Here is a 22462-nt window from a genome sequence, read left to right on the forward strand (position 1 = left end):
AATAAATTCCAAATAGATTAATGATTTAAATATAATGGTCATCCAAGTACTCAAATAAAATGTCACATCATTTTTAAAAACAGAGACTAGAAGGTTATATATTTCACAACTGGGGGAGAATTTATAACCAGACAAGGGAGGGAAGTGATTATACAAAGAGACAATTTCAGTGATAAAATTTTTTTTAAGTTTCTACATGAATAAAATGTAGAATAAGAAGAGAAGCTACATATGGGGAATTAGAAATCTTTGCATCAGTCTGACTTTCAAAATCTATAGAAAATGTACACATATATATGTATAAATCCATTTCCCAATAGACAAGGCCTCAAAGTGTATGAGCAATTTTCAAATGAAGAAATGTAAACTGTCAATAGTCATGTGAAAACATGCTCCAAATTACTACCAATAAGAGAAATGTAAATTAAAACACTTCTGAAGTATTACCTCATACTCATTAAATTGGCAAAGATAAAATAATTAGGAAAAAAAGTCATTGCAGGAGGGGTTGTGGGGAAGCAGCCATACTAATATCTTACTGATGAAGCTAAATTGGTCTAAGAATTATGAGAAACAATTTGGAATTATTAAAGAAAAGTTACTGACCTACTCATACTCTTTGACCCAAAATAGATTGTAATATATCCCAATGTTGGAAAATGTCTATCCACTGTGGCTGAACAAACTTTAACATATTAATATTGTGAAAAATTGTGATTCTTTGAGAAATCACAAATAGGAGGAATCATAGAAATATGGATGTGCTTATATAAAAAACTCCTTTAGAGCAAAGAAATGAGAATTAGGAGAATAATGTACAGAATGATGATAATAAAACAAATGAAACTACTAATAATAACAATAACAAAACAGATGAAACAACACTAAAAGACAATAGAATTCTGGTCAAATGCAATGATCAATATCTGTTCCAGAGGATAGCTTTGGGGAGTATACTTGATCTTCTCGTGAGAGGGGTGGGCATTAGAATGTGAACTATTAAATAATCATGCAGTTGTGGTTGCTGTATAGCAAGGTTCTTAAAAACATGGGGATTTGGATTATAATTTTTTTTTGATAAATGTATCCAATATAATTGAATTTTCCTATGTATTTTATGTATTTAAAATTATCATTTTGGGGCAGCTAAATGGCACAGTGGATAGAGTACCAGCCCTGAAGTCAGGAGGACCTGAGTTCAAATCCTGGTCTCAGACACATAACACTTCTAGCTGTGTGATCCGGGCAAGTCACTTAATCCCAATTGCCTCAGCAATAATAATAATAATAATAATAATAAAATAAAAATAAAAAATTAAAAAATTATCATTTTGAGATGGTGTCTATAGGCTTCACTAGACTGACTATGAGATTCATAAGGTTAAGACTTCCTGTTCCGTAGGGTAATTTTACTTAACTGATTGTTGTTATTATTCTATTTATAGAGTAGTGTGGATGAGACAGTGGGAAGTGACAAAGTTGTTTAAAAAAAATAAACAAACCCAAATGCATTAATAAAATGTAAAAACTAATGTCACCCCTTGCTGAAGCAGACTATTTGGGATATTTTAAAGACAATATGTGGCTAATTATAAGGAGATAATATTCATAAACTCTTTTAAAAAATCAAAGGAACCCCCCACAAATTCTCAATATAAATTGCTATGACAGGGCCTGCTCTGATGCTTTCTGCAAGTGGCCCCTTTGGGAGTGAAGCACCAGGCTTTATTACATAAAGAAAATATAAAAGTTGGCATTTGAAGAAAAAAAAATGGAAAGGAATCAACAATGATCAGAGTAAGCCCAGAAGGCATCTTAATTTTCACATGGCTTATTTGCATTTGAAACACTGAGAATTCCTCTTTAGAGCATAGAGAATTTTGTACATGTTAGATTGCTTTTTACTTGAAAGTTTTCTTAAATGTTTGGAAGATGATCAAATTTTAATTGGAGGACCTGTCTTCTTCCATCAGGTGTGGGGGTGTTGTGGCTTCCCGGTATGAGAGGCAACAGCTGATTCTAATAGCAGAATGAGACAAAAATACAGGAAATTGAAATACTTGCACCACCATACGCCTAGAAGTCTAAGAAGAGAATGCACAGGGGGAGAGGGTGTTAACAGACCTGAAGTTCAGAATCAAGCCAAGTCACAGCTAAGAGCTGATACCTTTGAAATTTAGACTGTTTGGATCTTTTACTTAGACCAGAGTTTGTATGTTTGTCCTAAGATCTATCTTATTATGCACATTTCAGAATACTCGACCATTCTCAGAACATGTTCCAGGTTTTCTCTGTGTATTTGTTCACAGTACGATTACACTTAAAATGTTCTCTCTTCCATCTGGACTTCTTGAAACCTACTTTCCAACCTCACTCCCCCTTCAACTACCATTCTTCCCACGAATCCTCTCCTGACAGAAATGAACTCCTAGAGTACTGTACTTGGTTAGTTGGTGCTTCTCTTCAGCATTTATAATACTCTTCTTTCTATGATGTACCTATCTACATATTTCCCATCAAAGACTATAATTTCCCTAAAGAAAAGGAACATGTCTTAATCATTATTTTTTGTCTCTCTTGGCACCTAGCACAAAGGAAATAATCAATAAACGTTTATGGTACTAAGCTATGTAGTAAAATACTTGACACATTTTGGAAAGAAATTATTTCACCTATTTACTTTTTACTCTTTGGAAATGTAGATATCTTTACCTCCTAGAGACAGCTGATGGTACAGTGGAAAGAGGGTTAGATCTGGAGTCAGAACATCCTGAGTTCAGGTTTAGCCTCAGATATTTACTAGCAGAATGGCCCTGAGTGGTCCCTTTCTTCTTCTTAGCCTGTTTCCTCAGTGTATAAAATGGGGACATTGATAACATCTCCTTCCTAAGATTGTTGTGAGGATAAATGTGTAAAGTGCTTTATAAATCTTAAAGTATTGTATAAATTTTACCTTTTAAATTATTGAGAGAATCATCAAAGGACTTTTCCTTAGATTTTCCAGTTCAAGCATATTTGTTTTGAATAAAATCTTTAGCCCATCATACATAAAGTATTTTAAATATTTCTCACTCTTATCTGCTATTTACCAACTATCTTCCATTTATTTATCAATCTATCTAGTGATCTGTCTCTATCAGTTATTTATCAATTATCATCTATCTTTTTATATCAGCTATCTGCTTACTGGCTGTCATTTGCCTATGTATCTATGTATGTATCAAACTATGGATTATCCATCTATCTCACTAATCTATCTATCTATTCCTATCTCTAAATCTATCTTCTTTGATCTTGACCTATATTTTAGATGTAAAGATTTCCTCCCATTATATAGATAAGCAACTCTGTAATGTATTGTTTAAAGAAAATGTCTTAGGGCACTGAGATGTTAAAAGATTTTCCCATGATCATATAGCTAGTGTTCAAGACTTCAAACCCAAGTCTTTCTAAATTCAAGGCTGCTTCTTTTATCTACCATACCATATGCCCTTTCCAGATATATATATATATATATATATATATATATATATATATATATATACACTTATCCACATACAGTACTAATATATACACACATATTTGTATATATGCACACACATATAAAGCCCTAAGTGATATATATATATTTATATTTATACATATGCACATACATATAAACTTTTAAGTGTCTGCTAATAATTCACATTTACATGTAAAATATTAATTATATTTGCATGTGTTCAATATAAAATATATTTACATATATTACATATTTTATATGTAATTCTATAAGTGATATATTCACATTAAATAAGCATACATGTGAATTATTTACAAAGATACACCTATGTTTATTAGTTACAGATCAAGAATCTGAGTTCAGTTGAATCTGTGAACTCAAAATATAAAAAACAATATAGCTCCAGGTGTAAGGCTCCAGGTGACTTTAAATGGGCATCCACTTCTTATTTTTTGACTTAAAGGCACTGAGCAAAAACCAGTGGAAACCAGGATGGCAGCTTTACAGAAAAGGGTAAAAGAATTTATTTTTACCTATCCAGAAATGGCTTTTGGATCATGGATAATCACAATCAATAGATAATGTGAAATTGTAATTTTCTTCATTAATCTGAACTTTTACACCCAACACACTTTTAGTAGAGCTACTTTCAAGAAGTCAGATTGACTCATTTGCTCTCTTCCTTTCTTTCCTCCTTTAATTGTAGTATTCATGTGAATGAGAAGTGAAATCATCAAAATCCAGATAATAGAAAATAAGCAAATGCCAGTTGGAATATCAGTTTCCAGTGTAGTAAAGTATTTGTATGATCAAAATCCTCTTTAGCAAATTTAAAACATCATTGAAGAACTTATAAGACTAAAATTTTTATAATATCTACAAGTTTTTCTTGTTATATAATAGAGTCATAAGTTCACAGATTTAGATCTGGAGGGATATATATTAGATTGGGTGATTCAGTAGGTAGAGGACAGGATGATCTTGCCGCAGACCCTTATTAGCCACATGATCCTGGGGAAATCATTTAGCTTCTTAATGCCTCAGGTTCTTTATCTGTGCAACAAAGATAGCACTTACAGGGTTGTAGTGAGTTTCCGATGCCTTACACACAAAGTGTGTAAAGAGCTTTTCAAATCTTAAAATCCTATAAAGTGCTAGCTTATTATTATTGACACTATAGTTTTAGGTTACAAGATGTGAATTCTTTGCATACATTTAGAACTTGACCTTGCCTCTACAGTACAGCTAGGGGAAGCCAGCATTCTGGGCCAGTCATCTCTAAGAGGGAGAGTAGAGAGAGTTTCCTTTGCCCCATCCTGGGATTATGTTGGTACAGCATCATCCCTTTTTATTGGTCTTAGGTTTGAACCCAGAACTATTGTATGAAGCATTCCACTTCTGCTGCAGAGAGACAACTCAGTTGGGCTGGCCACATCGTTTGAATGCCAAATGTATACTTATCAAATCTATCTATCTATCTATCTTTCTAATCTATATATTTATACTTTATGGAGAACTCACACAGGGTAAGCGCTCACAAGGTGGCCAGAAAAAGCAATACAAGGATATTCTTAAGATCTCTCTTAAGAAATTTACAATCAATTATATGACATGGGAGACACTGGCACAGGACTGCCTCACATGCCATACTCTCATCAGAGAAGGTACTATAAATTAATCTAAAAGAAATGTGAAATGTGTAAAATTAGAGAAACTACCCCAAATGTTCATAGGAACTATTTGTGTCCAACATGTGGCAGAGCATTCCGAGCTCATAATGATCTGATCAGCCATAGTCCAATGCACTGTAATTCGAATTTAATATAGTGATTTCATTTTGTTCTTCTTTGATAATTAAGGCCATCAACCAACCATTATATCACCACGCTGTTACTGTATGGAGGAGCTTTGGGGACATGATATGACTTGTGGAATATCTAAATGTGTACAATACACTCTTATGTTATATATAGATGGTTTAAACTAGAATTAATATCTGTTTTGTCTTTGAAGAGTGAATTCTTCCAGTTTATTATATAACTCAACATTAGGAAGCAGATAATTAAGCATCCTTTTGGCAAGGATTTTTTCAACTGGGCTAGCACTCTTTTAACCATCATCTCATGGAGATAGGAATCTACATTAAAGTGATATACAGAAAAATTCCTGATCTATGCTGTTTTGAAGGGAAGGGAAAATGAAGATTCAGAAATTAAGTAGTGTTTTATCTTTACAAACCTGGGTAGGTACTTGTGATCGTCTTCTGTTCTTTCCTTCACTACGTGATTTTCTTTTAACTTGACTTTCTCGAAAAGATTCAAAATAAGGGCTCTCTAAGAGCTGTGCACAATTTAGTCTATCATCTGGATTCATCTTCAAGCAACTCTTTGGAAGAACAGAAAATAAAAAAAAAGGAAAGGTAAGAGAAGGCTCTGCTGTGTTATCGTTTGTAGTCAATCAATCAACATTTATTAAACAACCATGGGATAGGCACCTTGCTCTCAAGGAGCTTACAGTCTAATTGGGGAGAAAACATACAAACAAATATATACAAAGCAAGCTATATATAAAATGGGAAAGGCTCTGTATAAAAGATGGGACTTTAATTAGGACTTAAAGGGAGCCAGTGAAGCCAGGAAATAAAATTAAGGAGGAAACTTGGAATTAGCTCATGCATGTGGTAGAACAAAACATCTATTAGGAGGGTTTTGCTCAGAGCTATAGCATTATTCTGTATTTATAAAATGGAAGTTCAACTTTCAATCTTTCTAAAACTAGGCATTGAGAGTACTTCAAAGTGTTGACTTTAGAGTTAACAAAGGAAGAATATTCAGTACATTTTTACCAACTCATGGGATAATTACATTATCCTACCTACACTCCTCCAAAGCAAACAGTTTAAAGCATGGGGTTCTTGAATGTTTTTGCTCAACCTATGGGAGCTGATGAGATCATCAAGTATGATATAATACAGAGAAAAGGTAAGATGGCTCCGAATAGGGTCTTGGGGGACCCTAATTCTTAGGATTCATGGCCTCGATAAAAAGCAAACAAATGAGACTTAAAATGAGACAGAAAAGAGGAGAATAGAGAGAGATCAATATCACAGATGTCTAGAGAGGAGAGTCTCTAGAAAAGGATTCTTAACACTCTGGTCAGATTTTAGAGAATCTCTGACCTTAGATTAGTGGGGTGGGGTGGGGATTACATCCTTATTCTTCGCAATCTCCGACTGAAATTTAACATTTTTTCCAATTGCTTAAAAACATTAGTCTCACAGACTGCCAAAAGAGTCTAACACCCAAAATATCTTGTGACCCCCTTAACGACTTTTTCCTCCTTGTGATTAACAAACAACAGTTAACAACTTACATTTATGGGTAAAGTTTAAGTTTTACAAAGTAATTTCCTTAAAAACAACTCTGAAAGGCAGGTAACTTGAAACTAGAATCAATCAATAAATTCTACTTATAATAAGGATCAGGAAGATAAAAGAAAAAACTGACTCTCTAGATCTGAGACTGCTTTGGAGTTCAGGCTGTCTAGGTTACTGTAGATAAGTCTTCCCATGATTAAAAAAAAAGTTTGGGTTTGGCCCTAATACAACAAGACTCTCCATGTTGTGAGTTGATGCCAGCCGGCCAATAACAGCCCAAGTGTTTGAAGCCCTGTTTGAACTCAGGTATTCCTGGCTCCAGATCCAGCACCCTATCCACCGTACCACCTCATGCAGTAATATTGACCTAACTCTAATCTCGTGCCCTGGTTCTAGTATTTTTGTCTTATTCTTCCATGATCTCATCCATCTTGTAACCCAGTTGCAGTCACTAGGTCCCTTTCTTGTCCTGCTCTATGTATGAATTCCCATCTTGGCTGCTTACCTCATACAAGCTTGACTTATATATCACTTCAATCAAGCCTTTTCACCGACTAAAATTTTATCCTGGGGCTTCACATCTGTGGGTCTGTTTACTGGTAGTAGTTCATGGAGGGCTATAGTCTCCTCGACCTGCTGCCAAAACTCCCTAATGCCAGCAATGCTGTTTGGGAGAGGGGCTCAGGGAGGGAGCGATTAGGGTAAAGTGACTAGAGTCACACAGCTAGTGTCTGAGGTCAGATTTGAACTGAGTCCTCCTGACTTCAGGGCCATTGGTCTATCTACTCACTGTACCACTTAGCTGCCCCTCATACCTAATCTCACCTCAAGATGAGCTTCCTCCTAATGTCCGCTTTTGTGACCTTTGCTGACCACATACCCTCCCTTCTCCCATAGATATGAGGTCTTCAGGTCCCAGCTATGTGGACCTCTTCTCTTTTTCTCTTTCTCTGTTATATCCCACATTTGTTTCTAGAGACAGGAAAATGAGTTCAGCTGGCAAATTCAGAGATAGAGCTCTGAGACTGAATCAGAGATATTACTCATCCTAGCTGAACTCCCTCTTCTTGTATGACCCCTGTGTGGGCTCATGAAGGGCACAACCACATAAATGTGGCTCTACATTGACACCTGGGGGGAGGTCCACATGCCCTCTTCTTCCAGAGGACTGACATCTAGATGGATCCCCACAAAGACATAGGCAAAGGGAAAGTACTCAGCCACGCACCAACCTGGTGCAGCTGCAGATCAGCTCTTAGGAGGCTGGGCAGGTCTTTCTATGCACTCCCCCTCTACTAGGCTTTTTCTCTGCCTTATAAAGGATGTGACTTCATTCCCCATTGCAGTCCATTGCAGGGGAAGGCTGTGAAGGCTCTTCTTGGGACTATGCTCACGCCCCCTATGTTCTGACTTCCCACACTCCCCACCTCATCTCTGCACTGACATCCTTTTGGTTTCTTTCACTCTGCTTCTCTCTTATCACCTCTCCCACCTTCCTCCCTTTCTTTTTCTTTAACTGATCATGTCACAGATCTGAAATATTTTTATCTTATATTCCATCTAGTAAGTAGAGTTTTAGGTTCACTATTCTTAATTTTAAAAGTGCACAAGTACATTCATATTTATACACTGTATTTCCAATATTTTGGAAATGTTTAGAAATACATTATTTTGATATATTATTTTATATATACATACACACATTTCTAATGTGTTTAGAAATACATTATTTTGATATGTAATTTTATATATACATACATACATTTCTAATGCATTTAGAAATACATTATTTTGATATGTAATTTTATATATACATACATACATTTCTAATGTATTTAGAAATACATTATTTTGATATGTAATTTTGTATATATATATACACACACACATTTCTAATGTATTTAGAAATACATTACTTTTATACGTAATTTTATATATACATACACATATTTCTAATGTATTTAGAAATACATTATTTTGATTTGTAATTATATATATATATGTATGTATATATATACACACACACGCACACATACACATATGAAGTGTAGGTAGGGGGTGCCATGGATAAAGCATTGGACCCAGAGTCAAGAAAACCTAAGTTCAAATCCAGCCTCAGTTACACTTATTGTGTGACCCTGAGCAAATCACTAGGCTTTATTTATTTCAGTTTCCTCATCTACAAAATGGGAATTATAATAGCATTTCCCTAATAGGGTTGTTGTGAGAATTGAGTAAGATAATAATTGTAAAAGATTTAGCATAGTGCCTGGCACATAGTAAGTACTACATAAATGTTAGTTATTATTATTATATTTATATCAAGTAAATCATATTTATTCCTGGGTGGGTGAGTGAATGAAATAAAGTTACTTTTTGCTTATGATTTAATTTGTTTCTGGAATCAATACCTTCTCTTAGGAGGGAAAACAAAAGACTCTCCATCCCTGATAGATAGAGGATCAATCATACTAAATCTTGGCACAATATAACACATTATATCTCGATATAGCACTTACCTAATACATGCTTTAGTCTCACTTGCTTCCTCCTCTCCTTACCCAGCTTTTTTGCTTTTTTTTTGGTCATGTATCCCTTTGGTAATCTGAGAAGGCCAATGGACCCCTTTTCAGAAGAATGTTTTAAAATACTTAACGGAAAAGCTAAATTTCAATTTGAGGTTAGTGAAAATAAAAATGTAATATGTGTTTCCATTCCAAGTTTATAGACTCTCTGGAATATATCCATAGTTCCATTGGAAGTCTGTAGACCTGTAGATAATTTAGATTATCCTTTTCACATTTTTAGGGATTTGAATACAGTAGTACATATTAGAAAAAACACAACACAAATGCATTTAGGAATAGATTTAAGTATAAAGCAGATTTAAAAGTATATTGCTGGAAGATCTTGAATGTTTTCTAATATCTTCATGTAGAAAATCCAAATTGGGAGAGGGAAAAAAAAACTTTCTTAAAAAAGTCCTTCAAAAGACAGTAATTTTTAACTGTTTCTGGCAAGGTCCCAGGTTGTCATGCCTCCTGTCCTCACAAAATGGGAGGGCAAGAGGAGAGCAGGAACTTGACATTGGATTTCCCACTCCTGGGAAGTCTGGGAATCCCCTCCTCATTTCCCCAGGCAGCTGAGGTCACATAGGATAACAGTTAAGGTGGTTGGATTCAGAGAAGGTAAGGGCAAAGGCGGGTGGCTAGAAACTGAAGACAGATGAAGACAGCAGGCACCAATGCAGAAAGCTTTAGGCTCTTGCTGAAATCACCCTATGCCCGCCCACATGGAAAAGGAGTGATTCTAACAGAAACTGAAGTATAATCATGGGCTTTTGTTTCTGCAATCCCATTGCCACTTAGTTTATTCCATCTTCTAAATGGAGCTTACGGTAAAGGGTACTCCTTCAGTGATAATGGATAGAGCATTCCTCTCAATAAGGAATCAACTTGCCTTTCCCAGTAGTTTGTTTTTTTTTTTTTAATTAGATAGGGCAAGGGAATGGCATAAACATTATAACATCTACTATGTACCAGGCATTGTACTAAGGGTTTTTACAAATATTATTTCATTCCTTATAACAATCCTGGAGGTAGCTGCCATTAATATCCCCATTTTACAGTTGAAGAAACTGAAGCAGGCAATCAAGTCATTTAGTGACTTGTCCAGGGTCACACAGCTACTAAATGTCTGAGGCTGGATTTGAACTCAGGAAGATGAATCTTCCTGGCTCAAGAGCGAGCACTCAATGCACCATGTGCCACCTAAACAAATACAAAGCTTGAAACATCGAGATGAAAGCCCTTCAACTTTGGCCCCGTAGGAAGAGGGACCAACAAAGCCTGTGAGTTCACTGGGATGGGGAACTCCTAGATGAGAAAACACCATCTGCCAACGCAGGTCCTTACCTTCTCTGCAGTTTACAGCTTTAGTTACCTAGAACGTTTAAGAATTTAATGACTTGTCCTGAATTTTTGAACTTCTAAGTCATTTTTGTCTTTCTGGATAGAAAAAGGATGAGTGAAGTCGGGGATGAGGTGAGGTTAGAGAAGGAGTGCTAATAGATATGAATTATCGAGCTTAGAGGAGCTAAAAGTGGGAGAATAATTGAACACTGGGTATTTCTTGTTAACTGAAATATGAGGACCACATACTGCATTTTATAATGATAAAGTCTCAATGAAATAACTATATAATTTCCAGTAGTTGGGTAATGCAAAAATATTGCATATGTGGATGGTTCTGGATCTCCTACATCCACATCCTTTAGTGTTTGATAGGATCTTAGGATGCGGCTTTGGCTGAATTCCTTTAAAGGTAGGGCTATACTCTTTAGCTATGGAATGACTGACTTGAATGAAGTAAAGACAGGGAAATACTACTACAAGTAAAACACAAGTTATTTTGTTCAAAGTTATTTTGTTACATGTAAATTTGGTGGTCCAGAAATTTATTCAATTATCCAGCTAATATGTTACATAACAGTGAAGATATTATTCCAAGATGTGATTTGACCTCTTTTCTTACCCATTGGTCTGTTGGTAGTGGATGAATGACACTTCCTGACTTCCAAGCCTAAAATAATGTTCTTTAAAAGCATGTCATGAACTGAGAAGTGAGTAGGTAGGAACACATCATGTAAATTAATGACAGTCTATGATGATTATTGATAAAGAGGGACTAAGAGTAGTAGGCTCAGAAATCCCTTATAACTTGACCATTTGATTCTGGATTTCACCCAGATGGTCAAAAAGCATCACATATTTTCTCATTTGTCCCAGGCCACCAGATGGAAGATTTTGTATCAGTTTTTCACAGAATATTCTAGAGTTTCAGAGTTATTCTTTATGAGACCCCCAAAAAAGGGTTGCTAAATCCTGAGGATAGATACAATAACAAAAAGGTTTTTTTTTTTTTTTTTTTTTTTTTTTTTTTTTTTTTTTTAATTCTCTAGATGCTTATGGTTCAATTTGTGGAAGGAAAGAAACAGACATTTATTAAGTGCCGACTATGTGTCAAGCACTGTGCTAAAAATATCTCATTTGATCCTCTCTATAACTCAGGAAGTAGGTACTATTATTATTCCCATTTTAAAGTTGAGCAAGCTAATGCATACAATGACTTGTTTGGGGTCATAGTAAGTTCTTAATTAAGGCTGGATTTGAGTTCAGGTCTCTTGACTTTACTATTTACTATGCCATCTAACTGCTGGTAATAGTAATAAATAACAAATTGTATAATAGTCTGGATGCCTTATTTAGTCTTTTATTATTGACATTAATCTCACTGACTCTGGATTTGACTTTCTCTTGATAGAATTCTGATTTTCACCCTAACTTAATTGTGTAAAACAGTCTTTCAACAACTTCCCATACTATTGAGGATATACCATTAAAAAAATAATCTATATCTTATTCAAAAGAAATAGAATGGGGTAAAGAAGGACCAAAGTACTATTGCAAATGAAGAAAACTCATAATCCTGGAATTAGAAGGGAATGATATGGTAGGTATAAAAGAGGACCTAGCTGACCTTTATCAATGCAAGTCTCTAGACCTGCAAGAACTTAATCAGGGAACTGAAAAAAGGGGCAGATACGATTGTTATTATCAGCGATCTTTGAGAGGCATAGAGGACAGGATGCAGAGAAGAACAAATCCTAGCCCCATATTAAAAAAATTTCAAGAACTACATAAAGTTTACTAACTAGAGACCAGTGAGCTTGACTTCAGTTCCTGGCAAAGTTCTAGGAAGTATTATTAAAGAGATGTCTATTTTATATCTAGAAAAGAAAGCTGCAATCACAAAAAAACAGTATGATTTCTTTTTCTTTTTTTTTCCAGTATGACTTCAAGAAGATATCATTCAAGCCAAATCTTCTCTGACAGGTATTAAATCATTAGCACCGAGGGGAGGATTTATTGTTTTGCCTTTATATCTCAAATAGTTTAACATAGTACTTTGCACATGGTAGGTTCTTAATGTTTATTGAATTAAATTGAATAGGATCAGACCTGGAGTTTGTAAAGCATTTGACAAAGATATGGTAATTTATTGGGAAACTTGAAAAAATGTGGGACTTGTATTGGTTGAATGGCTAAATCCAAGAGAAGTCAATAGTAGCTCTTTGTCAAGTTCTAAGAAAACTCCAGTAGAGAGCTCCAGAAATCTGTGCATGGTCCTTTGCTGTTTAATATTTTTATCAGTAACTTGGATAAAGAAGTACTCATCAAACTGATAAATGACATAATGCAAAGAGCCATAGCTAATATAATGGAAGAGAATCAAGATTCAAAAAAACATTCCTAGGTTAGAGTACAGGACCACATATAATAAAATAAAAAGTCTCACACTTGGTTAAAAAAAATCAGCTACACTAGTACAAGATGTGGCATGTATAGCTAGACAGTAATAGTTTGTCTTAAAATGATGAAGTTTTAATGAACTGAAAGCTCAATATAAGTTGAGATGAAATTCAGTCTCATCATGATGCTGAAAGTGCTCTCTCCAAAGTCACCAATGACCTATTAATTGGCAAATCCAATGAACTTTAATCAGTGTTGCTCTTCCTTGACTTCTCAGCAGCATATGACACTATTCATCATGTTCTTCTCAAGGATACTTTCTCTTCTTTAGGCTTTCATGACATTCCCCTGTTGGATTTTCTTCTACCTCTCTGTTCATTCCTTCTGTCTTCTGATTCTCCATCTATGTCAGATCTGCTCTGTCCTGGGTCCTATTTTCCATATTATATTACTTTGTGATCTCATCAACTTTTATGGGTTTAACATTATCTCTTTACACCCAGTCCTAGACTGTCTGCTGAGCTACAGTCACATAATTCCAACTGCCTTCTGGACATCTCGAATTTGGATGTCAAACTCAATTTATTACTTTTTCTCCAAAACTTTCTCCTCTTTTGAATTTCTCTATTATTGCCATGGATATCACTATCCTCTCAGTAACTCAGTATCATCTTTTGGGTCTGATTGACTCAGATTGAATAGAAATCATTTTTGCTTTGGCCAGAAACTTTGAAGGTCTTCTCCCCCCAGATCCATTTATTTATTTAGAGTTGGGGGGGGGTACTAGGAAAAGGAGGAGATTCTTTGCCTCAGTTGCTACCTAGCGTTAATCATTGAGTGGTTACATCCTCAGTCAAACTGAGACCTGTTGAAGCTCTTAGCTTAAAAAGGCCAAAGTCTCACCTTTCATTCAGGACCATCTCAAGATCATCTCAAGATCTCCTGATCTATATCTTGCCACTGGATCCAAATGGCTCTGGGTGGGGGGGAGTGAGGCAGGTAACCTTGCACAGCCCTCCCTCACTTAAATCCAATTCACTTAGATGTCACCACATCACCTCCCTGATGTCAGGGTCCTCTTCGAGAACAAAGGACAAACAACAACAACAACAACAACAACAAACAACAACAAACAACAACAACAACAACTTGGGATCATGACCTTGGTATCATTCTTTATTTCTCTCTCCCTCCCCCTATCTCTCTCTCTCTCCCTCCTTCCCTCCTTCTTTCTCCCTCCCTCTGTCTCTCTCTGTCTCTATCTCAGTCTCTGTCTCTCTCTGTTTCTGTCTCTGTCTCTGTCTCTTTCTTTCACACACACACATATATACACACACACCTATATCCACTGAAAAATCCAGTGTTAAATCTCACCATCTTCACATCATGCCTTCTATATTTCTCCTTATATCTATTCATACAGTCACAAAACAAGCTCAGACTTCATTATCCCTCTGCTGGACTATTGAAATAATCTTCTAATTGGTCCCCCTGACTCAAGTCTCTCCCTACTCCAATCCAACTTCCACATAGTTGCCAAATTAATATTCCAAAACACGTCTGATCATGTCACTCCCTTTAAAAAAATCTAATGTGGTTTCATGATAAAATACCAATTTCTCAAGCTGACACTTAAAATCCGCCACCATCCCACTCCCACCTACCTTTCTAGACATTTCATAATACCCTCTCCCTCCCCCCCCCCCCAATCCCACATTGAGTTCTAGGAACACTGGCCTCCTATCTGTTCTTTGTAATTAACAAGCCACCTTCTCTATACCTTTGCCACATACCTGGAACTCATTCTCTCCATTCCTAGGAGAATCCTGCCTTTCTTTTTACATTTAGCATGTTTGCCCACTCTTATAGGAGATGGCTTTTTTCTGTTCCTCCCAGTTGATGGTACACACCATCACCCTTCTAGATTACTCTATATTTACTTATTGGCATATATGCTGTAATCTGACAGCCTTAGAGGCAAAGAGGTAAACATTGTAATGCTTCATAAAAGTTGCTATTGAATATCCAGCCATTCTGGAGAGCAATTTGGAACTATGCTCAAAAAGTTATCAAACTTATACCCTTTGATCCAGCAGTGTTTCTATTGGGCTTATACTGCAAAGAGATACTAAAGAAGGGAAAGGGACCTATATGTGCCAAAATGTCTGTGGCAGCCCTGTTTGTAGTGGCCAGAAACTGGAAACTGAATAGATACCCATCAATTGGAGAATGGTTGAGTAAATTGTGGTATATGAATGTTATAGAATATTATTGTTCTATAAGGAATGACCAGCAGGATGATTTCAGAAAGGCCTGGAGAGACTTACACGAACTGATGCTGAGTGAAATGAGCAGGACCAGGAGATCATTATATACTTCAACAACAATACTATACAATAAGCAATTCTGATGTACCTGGCCATCCTCAGCAATGAGATTAACCAAATCAGTTCCAATAGAGCAGTAATGAACTGAACCAGCCACACCCAATGAAAAGAACTCTTGGAGATGACTATGAACCACTACATAGAATTTCCAATCCTTCTATTTTTGTCCACCTGCATTTTTTATTTCCTTCACAGGCTAATAGTACACCATCTCAAAGTCCAATTCTTTTTGTACAGCAAAATAACTGTTTGGACATGTATACTAATATTGTATTTAATTTATACTTTAACATATTTAACATGTATTGGTCACGCTGCCATCTGGGGGAGGGGGTGGGAGGAAGGAGGGGAAAAATTGGAACAAAAGGTTTGGTAATTGTCAATGCTGTAAAATTACCCATGCATGTAACTTGTAAATAAAAAGCTATATAAAAAAAGTTGCTATTGAATCTATCAGTCATAGCTATAATGGAACTTCTAAAGTACCTTCATAAAGTTCAAAGCCACTGGAGGAGTTTGAGGAAATTTTTCCTCAAGTGTTTCCTAGAGAAAAAACAAAGAAATGTCAATGATATAAACAACATCATGATAGCTGGAGACTGGTACAGCAGATAACAAATAGCTTTTATTTAATTCAATTTACAAAATTCACTTCAGTTTATACTAGAAAACTTAGTACTAGAAGGCATCTAATTTTTATCTATTTATTTATTTTGCTGAGACAATTGGGATTAAGTGACAGGGTCACACAGATAGGAAGTATTTGAGACTAGATTTAAACTCAGGTCCTCCTGACTTCAGGGATGGTGCACTATCCACTGTACCACCTATCTGCCCCTACTAGAAGGCATTTCTTTAACTTTTGTTTTGTCCTCTAGTTCACCAATTATACTGCTAGCTCACTAAGTGATTTGGGGTTAATGTGGGCCTCAGTTTCCTTGCCTCTAAAGGAATAATCATTCTGTAGCATGAAACACTAATACTGAGTTTAAATTTAGTTGCAGACCAGGACAAGCCATTTAATTGCTTTTTGCCTCTATTTCCATATCTGCAAAATGAATATAATACCAGAACCTAGCTCCTAAGTTTAGTTGTGAGGATCAAAAGTGCTTTACAAACCTTAAAGGTCTAGCCAATAAATGCTAGCTATTGTTATTACTAATGTCAGTTAGATTATGATAGCATTAGCTTAAAATCATATACCTCTTCATTACCAAGTCCTTTAAATATGTATCTCATTGAGTTTTACAACAGTTTGTGAAATAGACATATCATTCCTATTTCACAGGTGGGGAAACCGAGGTTCAGAAAAATTGCTCATTTAAATGTCACATTCAAAGCCAACATAATTGAAATTTTTATGAAAAACAGAATAAAGTATTTATTAACCAAAACCGTCACTTGTTATCTTTCAAATAATTAGAACAAAGTAAGCAAAGGCCATCCATTTTGGGTGTCCACAAACTTGGGCCATTGTCTGGACATTTATCACAAAAGATGATTTCTTGGCCCCACTAAGACTTAGATTTTCAGATTATTTCTGAAAGAGGTCACAAGCTATGATGGAAAGAACAGTTATCTTAGAACCAAAGACCCAAATTCAGGTCCTTATTAGATGTAACTCTGGGCAAGTCATTTCATTTCTCTAAGATTCAAGATTCCTATTGAGTAGATGTTCATCAGTTGGGGATTGACTGAATAAGTTATGGTATATGAATGTAATGGAATATTATTCTTCTATAAAAAATGATCAAGAGGATTATTTCAGAAAGGCCTGGAGAGACTTGCATGAACTGATGCTAAGTAAAGTGAGTGGAAATAAGAGAACATTGTATATGGCAACAAGATTATGTGATGATCAACTGTGATGAGTTTGGCTCTTTTCAAAATGAGGTAATTCAAAGCAATCCCAATAATTTTGTGATGGAGAGAATCATCTGCATCCAGAAAGAGGACTATGGGTACTGAATGTGAATCACAACATTTTTTTTCTTTCCTTTTAAAAAATAGCTTTTTTATTTTCAAAATACATTCAAACGTAGTTTTCAGCATGCATCCTTACAAAATCTTGTGTTCCAAATTTTTCTCCCTTCTTTCCTCCATCCCCTCCCCTAGAGAGCAAATAATCCAGTACATGTTAAACATGTCCAATTCTTCTATACATATTTCCATATTTATCATGCTACACAAGAAAAATCAGATCAAAAGAGGGAAAAATGAGGAAGAAAAAAACAAACAAGCAGATAGCAATAAAAAAGGTGAAAATACTATGTTGTGATCCACATTCAGTCTTCATAATTCTTTCTCTGAAGGCAGATGGCTGTCTCCATCACAAGTCTATTGCAATTGACCTAAATCACCTGCTTGACATTGCTATGAGGATCAGATGGTCAATTATGCATTAATAATTCCTATTTAAAAGTGTTTTACAGTTTACAATGAATTTTCCTCCCCTCAACCCTCCGATGTAGGAAAACCCACTGTAACTAAAAAGCAGTATTGTTGATTTGATAGGGATTAATTGTTTTCATTGCTCTATAGAACTGAAATTCCTTCTACCAATACCCATTGGCACCTCCTCCACAATTTATAGTCTCAGAGAGTAGTCTGGAGCCCTGAGAGGTTGAGTGTATTGTCGTATTCGCAGTCAGTAAATATCGGAGGTGGGAAATGATTCAGAGATCAGTTTTCTATCCTCTATGACATGATGCCCTCCATACTATGGAAATATGTTATATTAATTACTGTATAGAATTTCATTCAAATAAACTTCTTTTGGAGGCAATTGGGGTTATTAAGTGCCTTGTTCAAGATCACAAAGCTAGCCAGTGTCTGAATCTGGATTTGATTTTGTGTCCATCCTGATTGTAGGGCCTCTTATGCATATAATTTTAAAGCTGGATTGATCCAGATTGTGATTAGACCAGACTGGCATTGAGTTTCAGACAGAAACCTAAAGAATGAAGTTCCCCCATATCTGGAATACTTTAGTCCAGAACTTCTTAAACTTTTTCCATTCCCTTTTCACCCAAGAAATTTTTACACGACTCCAAGCATAGAGATATATAAAAGAAGTATACAAATCAAACATTTACTGATAAAAAATTCATAACTTCCATATTCAGTTATAAGACCTCACACAGGGTCTCAACCCAGAGTTTCAGAAGCTGGGCTAGTCAAATGTATGGCTTCTGAATAAAATGCTTTCTCCTGGCAAATTCCAGACCATTCATGGTTTAAAGACATACCAAACTTTAACCATGAAAGAAAATAGAAAATCAATGTCAAAAAGAGAGCTTATTATGTTGTACTTCCTTCAGCATCCTGAATGAGAGTAACAGAAAGAAGTTAGAGATGCTTGCTCTCTGTGAATCCTTGTCGGACAAATATACTAATTGTGATTTGTTAAATGATCATTCATTTGCCACAGTAAAGAAAGCAATAGAGGATAAGACATTTATTTTCTTGTTAAAAGCTTTATTTCCCCTAAAAATAATAAAACATTCCTGGACAATACATTTTTCCCACAGACATTGCTTTCTCTGATTACTTATTTTTAACTGTTTCATGTAGTTTCTAATAAGTTTCCTCCCCCCCCCAACTTCTTTTTGTTTTTAAAAAGGAAAAATAATTTTTATCTGGATGTAAAAATAAAAAGTTGTTAAAGATCTATATTCTAAAAATCCCTCATAGAGGAGTCAGGTATAATAGTAAAAAGAGTTAATATGGGCTAATAGGTGCAATGCTTGAGTCACAAATTAGGGAAGCTCTATGGAGACCATAAGTAAATGTGGGGGTCACAAAATTATGATTTATTATTAGTATATGTTTGATTTTTATTCCTATTTTGTATACTCATATTTAGGAAGACATAAAAAATTTCTCAGGCGAAAGGGTCATAAGTAGAAAAGTTTTAAGAAGCCCTGCAATAGAGCAAGTGACTCTCATGGTAGCCTTGGCAACACAGCCACTTTTTGAAGGGCCTGCACAGGGCTCATTTTAACTTTTAAGAGAGCCTCTATTGGCCAAGTTTTTGTGTCAGCTATGACCAGATCTACTGCCAATGTTATAACAACTGTTCACATTATCTGAGAAGACCAAAAGACAAATAAACAAGTCTTTTCTCCAATTAGATTGTTAAAACAACTTTGGTTCTTGCTTCAAATGTACAAAGAATGCAGTACAAGATTTCCATGCTGGTTAGAACATGTTTAATCCAAAATTTATTATCCATCTTCCTCAAAGGTTAAGGAAAGTCTTAGCTTCTTTTTAATAGGTTCTCAACTCTCAGTACTTGAACTTTAACATATCAATTAATTGAGAACCTATTTGAATCTCAGTTTCCTCATATGTGATATTTGAATAATATGCCTTCCTGACTTATTACATGGAGTTGTGAAACTCAAATGATATACATACACACACACACACACACACATATATACATACATACATAGATATGTATATATACACATATTTTTTATGTAACAGAAAGAACTATGTAACTATGAAGGAGCATATAATTTTGAGGTAATGATATTATTACAGAATCAGTATTAATACTCTTTAAAGAAATCAAAGAAAGAAGAAAACTACTCATATGTCCAAAAATATTTGTAGTAGCTTTTTTGTATGTGTGGTGACAAGGAATTGTAATCTAAACAGGGTGCCCTGCAATTGGAGAATGGTTGAACAAATATAGGAGATTATTGTGCTGGAAATCTATAATGCTTTTTAAAAATGATGAAAAGTTTCAGAGAAACCTGAGAAGACTTGTATGAACTGATGCAAAGTGAAGTGAACCAAGAAAACCATTTAGGTGACAGCAACATTGTAAAGACAAACAACTTTGTAAGACTTAAGAACTCTGATTGATACAATGACCAACTACAATTCCAGAAAACTCATGAGGAAACATATAACCAAACTCTTGAAAGTGAGGGGTAGACTTGGAATACAAATTGAAACATATACTTCTTTAGAAATGAACAAGAGGGAACTTTTTTTTCTTGATTATATACATTTATTACAAAGGTTTTATTTTCCTTTCTTTTTTAATTGGGACATGGATAGGAGGTGGGAACAAAAGATAGATTTTCATTAATTGAAAATTTTAAATGTTAAAAATTAGGATGTAAAAACAACAACATGAAAATAATGGTTTGAAATCTGTAGCATGGAGGTTTTCAGGTACATACCTATTAATTGCAGCTCAGTTAGCCTCCAAATAGAAATGTCTTACAGTTCTCTACTGCCCTCAACTGGGCTTACTTGCCACAACCTTTCTTCTAGTACTTCCTGCCTTCTGGATGACAATGCCACATATATATTTCTCTAGCATTTTTCTCATCTATTTTAACCATAAAGTTTTCTGCATATTCATTCCTCTTTAAATACCTCTCTCCCAAATGCCGCATCATTATTTCTGAATAAAAAAACTGAAGTCAAAATTCAAATAGAAGGCTTAGAATAAATTTCAGGGGTCCTCAAACTACAGCCTGCGGGCCAGATGCAGCAGTTGAGGATGTTTATCCCCCTCACCCAGAGTTATGAAGTTTCTTTATTTAAAGGCCCACAAAACAAAGTTTTTGTTTTTACTATAGTCCAGCCCTCTAGCAGTCTGAGGGACAGTGAACTGGTCCCCTATTTAAAAAGTTTGAGGACCCCTCGAGATAATAAGTAGTCAGTTAGTAAACAATCATTTAAGTTCTTATTAAGTGCTAGACACTATGCTAAGTTCTGGAGATAAAAAGAAAGGCAAAAATATGGTCTCCAAACTCAGAGACCACATTCTGATGGGAAACCAAAAAGAAAGAACCATGAACATACAGATATGTACGAAGGAGATGGACGGTAATGTCAGATCACTAGCTAGTTAGAGGCAATGCAGTTCAATGGGAAGTGTACTGGGTCTGGACTCTAAAAACGCTGGGTATAGATTTCTGGCTCATCACTGATTTGGAACAATTCCCTTAAACCTTTTGAGACTCAGATGCTGGTCTATAAGATAAAGGGCTTGACCAGATAGGCCTCTGGGATGTCTCTTCCAGTTCTAAATTTAGCACTGTGATCCCAATGGCACTAAGCTCTTCACACTGGTCTAGTACTTGCTTCTACTGACTACAGGAAGCCCAGGGCTTATCTGACCCTAAAAGGCTAAATACATTTCAAGTTTTAGTTTAACATCAAACTGTGTTTAAAAGGGGGATATCAAGGAATTTTTGCTTTAAAGTTCTTTTGGTTTCTTTATTGTCTTAATTGGCATTGTTGTGCCACAGTTTCCTTTTAGTGTTCTGCCTCAGTTTCCCTAAACTTTCTGCCTCAGTTTCCCTAAACTTTCTGCCTCAGTTTCCCTAAATTGTTCTGCCTTAGTTCCTTGAATTGTTCTGCCTCAATCTCCCTGGTTGCAACCCCTCTTCCTGACTATCAGGACTGATATAATTTAGGGCTGGCTACTCTAGGGTCATAAATTGTAAATGTTTAATCTCAGATGGGGGGGGAGGGGGCTTCTGTTTTAGACATCCTGGCTCCTAAATACTCCTAAGTGATCAAGAATTTATGGTCCTCACCCCCCATAGGTGAGAATTGGATTCATGGTCCACTTACTAGTACTCTTTACCACCCCTCCTTTCTCCCCCTACCTTTCCCGATAAAGAATCTCTGGAATCTCACATTCAATGCTGAATTCTTTGAGATGAAAATCCAATTCAGCCCTGGGGGGAAAATGGATTCTTATCTGCCCTCAGACAATATCTCCCTTTTAGAAATTCAAATAAAATATTTAAAACTCTCTAATCTCTATCTTGCCTCAGTTTCTCTGACATTATAGTATGTAAATGTCAATCATTATATTGATGACATAGGGATAACAGGAGCTCAAAACCAG

General features: G+C 35.6%; 1 protein-coding gene across 2 annotated transcripts in view; it reads right to left on the reverse strand.

Annotated features, from left to right (window-relative positions):
* Positions 1-1354: 1354 nt before the first annotated feature.
* CDKL4 (cyclin dependent kinase like 4) overlaps positions 1355-22462 on the reverse strand; it is a 60241-nt gene continuing 39133 nt past the window's right edge. For both annotated transcript variants that reach the window (XM_051975154.1, XM_051975153.1), the window contains exons 9-11: positions 16063-16119; positions 5741-5887; positions 1355-2019 (exon numbers count right to left, since the gene is read on the reverse strand). In XM_051975154.1, coding sequence (XP_051831114.1) covers positions 1918-2019; positions 5741-5887; positions 16063-16119 — 306 coding nt within the window. In that variant the 3' untranslated portion in view covers positions 1355-1917. The remainder of the gene's footprint in view (positions 2020-5740; positions 5888-16062; positions 16120-22462) is intronic.

This window comes from Antechinus flavipes, chromosome 2, assembly GCF_016432865.1.
Source record: "Antechinus flavipes isolate AdamAnt ecotype Samford, QLD, Australia chromosome 2, AdamAnt_v2, whole genome shotgun sequence".
NCBI lineage: Eukaryota > Metazoa > Chordata > Mammalia > Dasyuromorphia > Dasyuridae > Antechinus > Antechinus flavipes.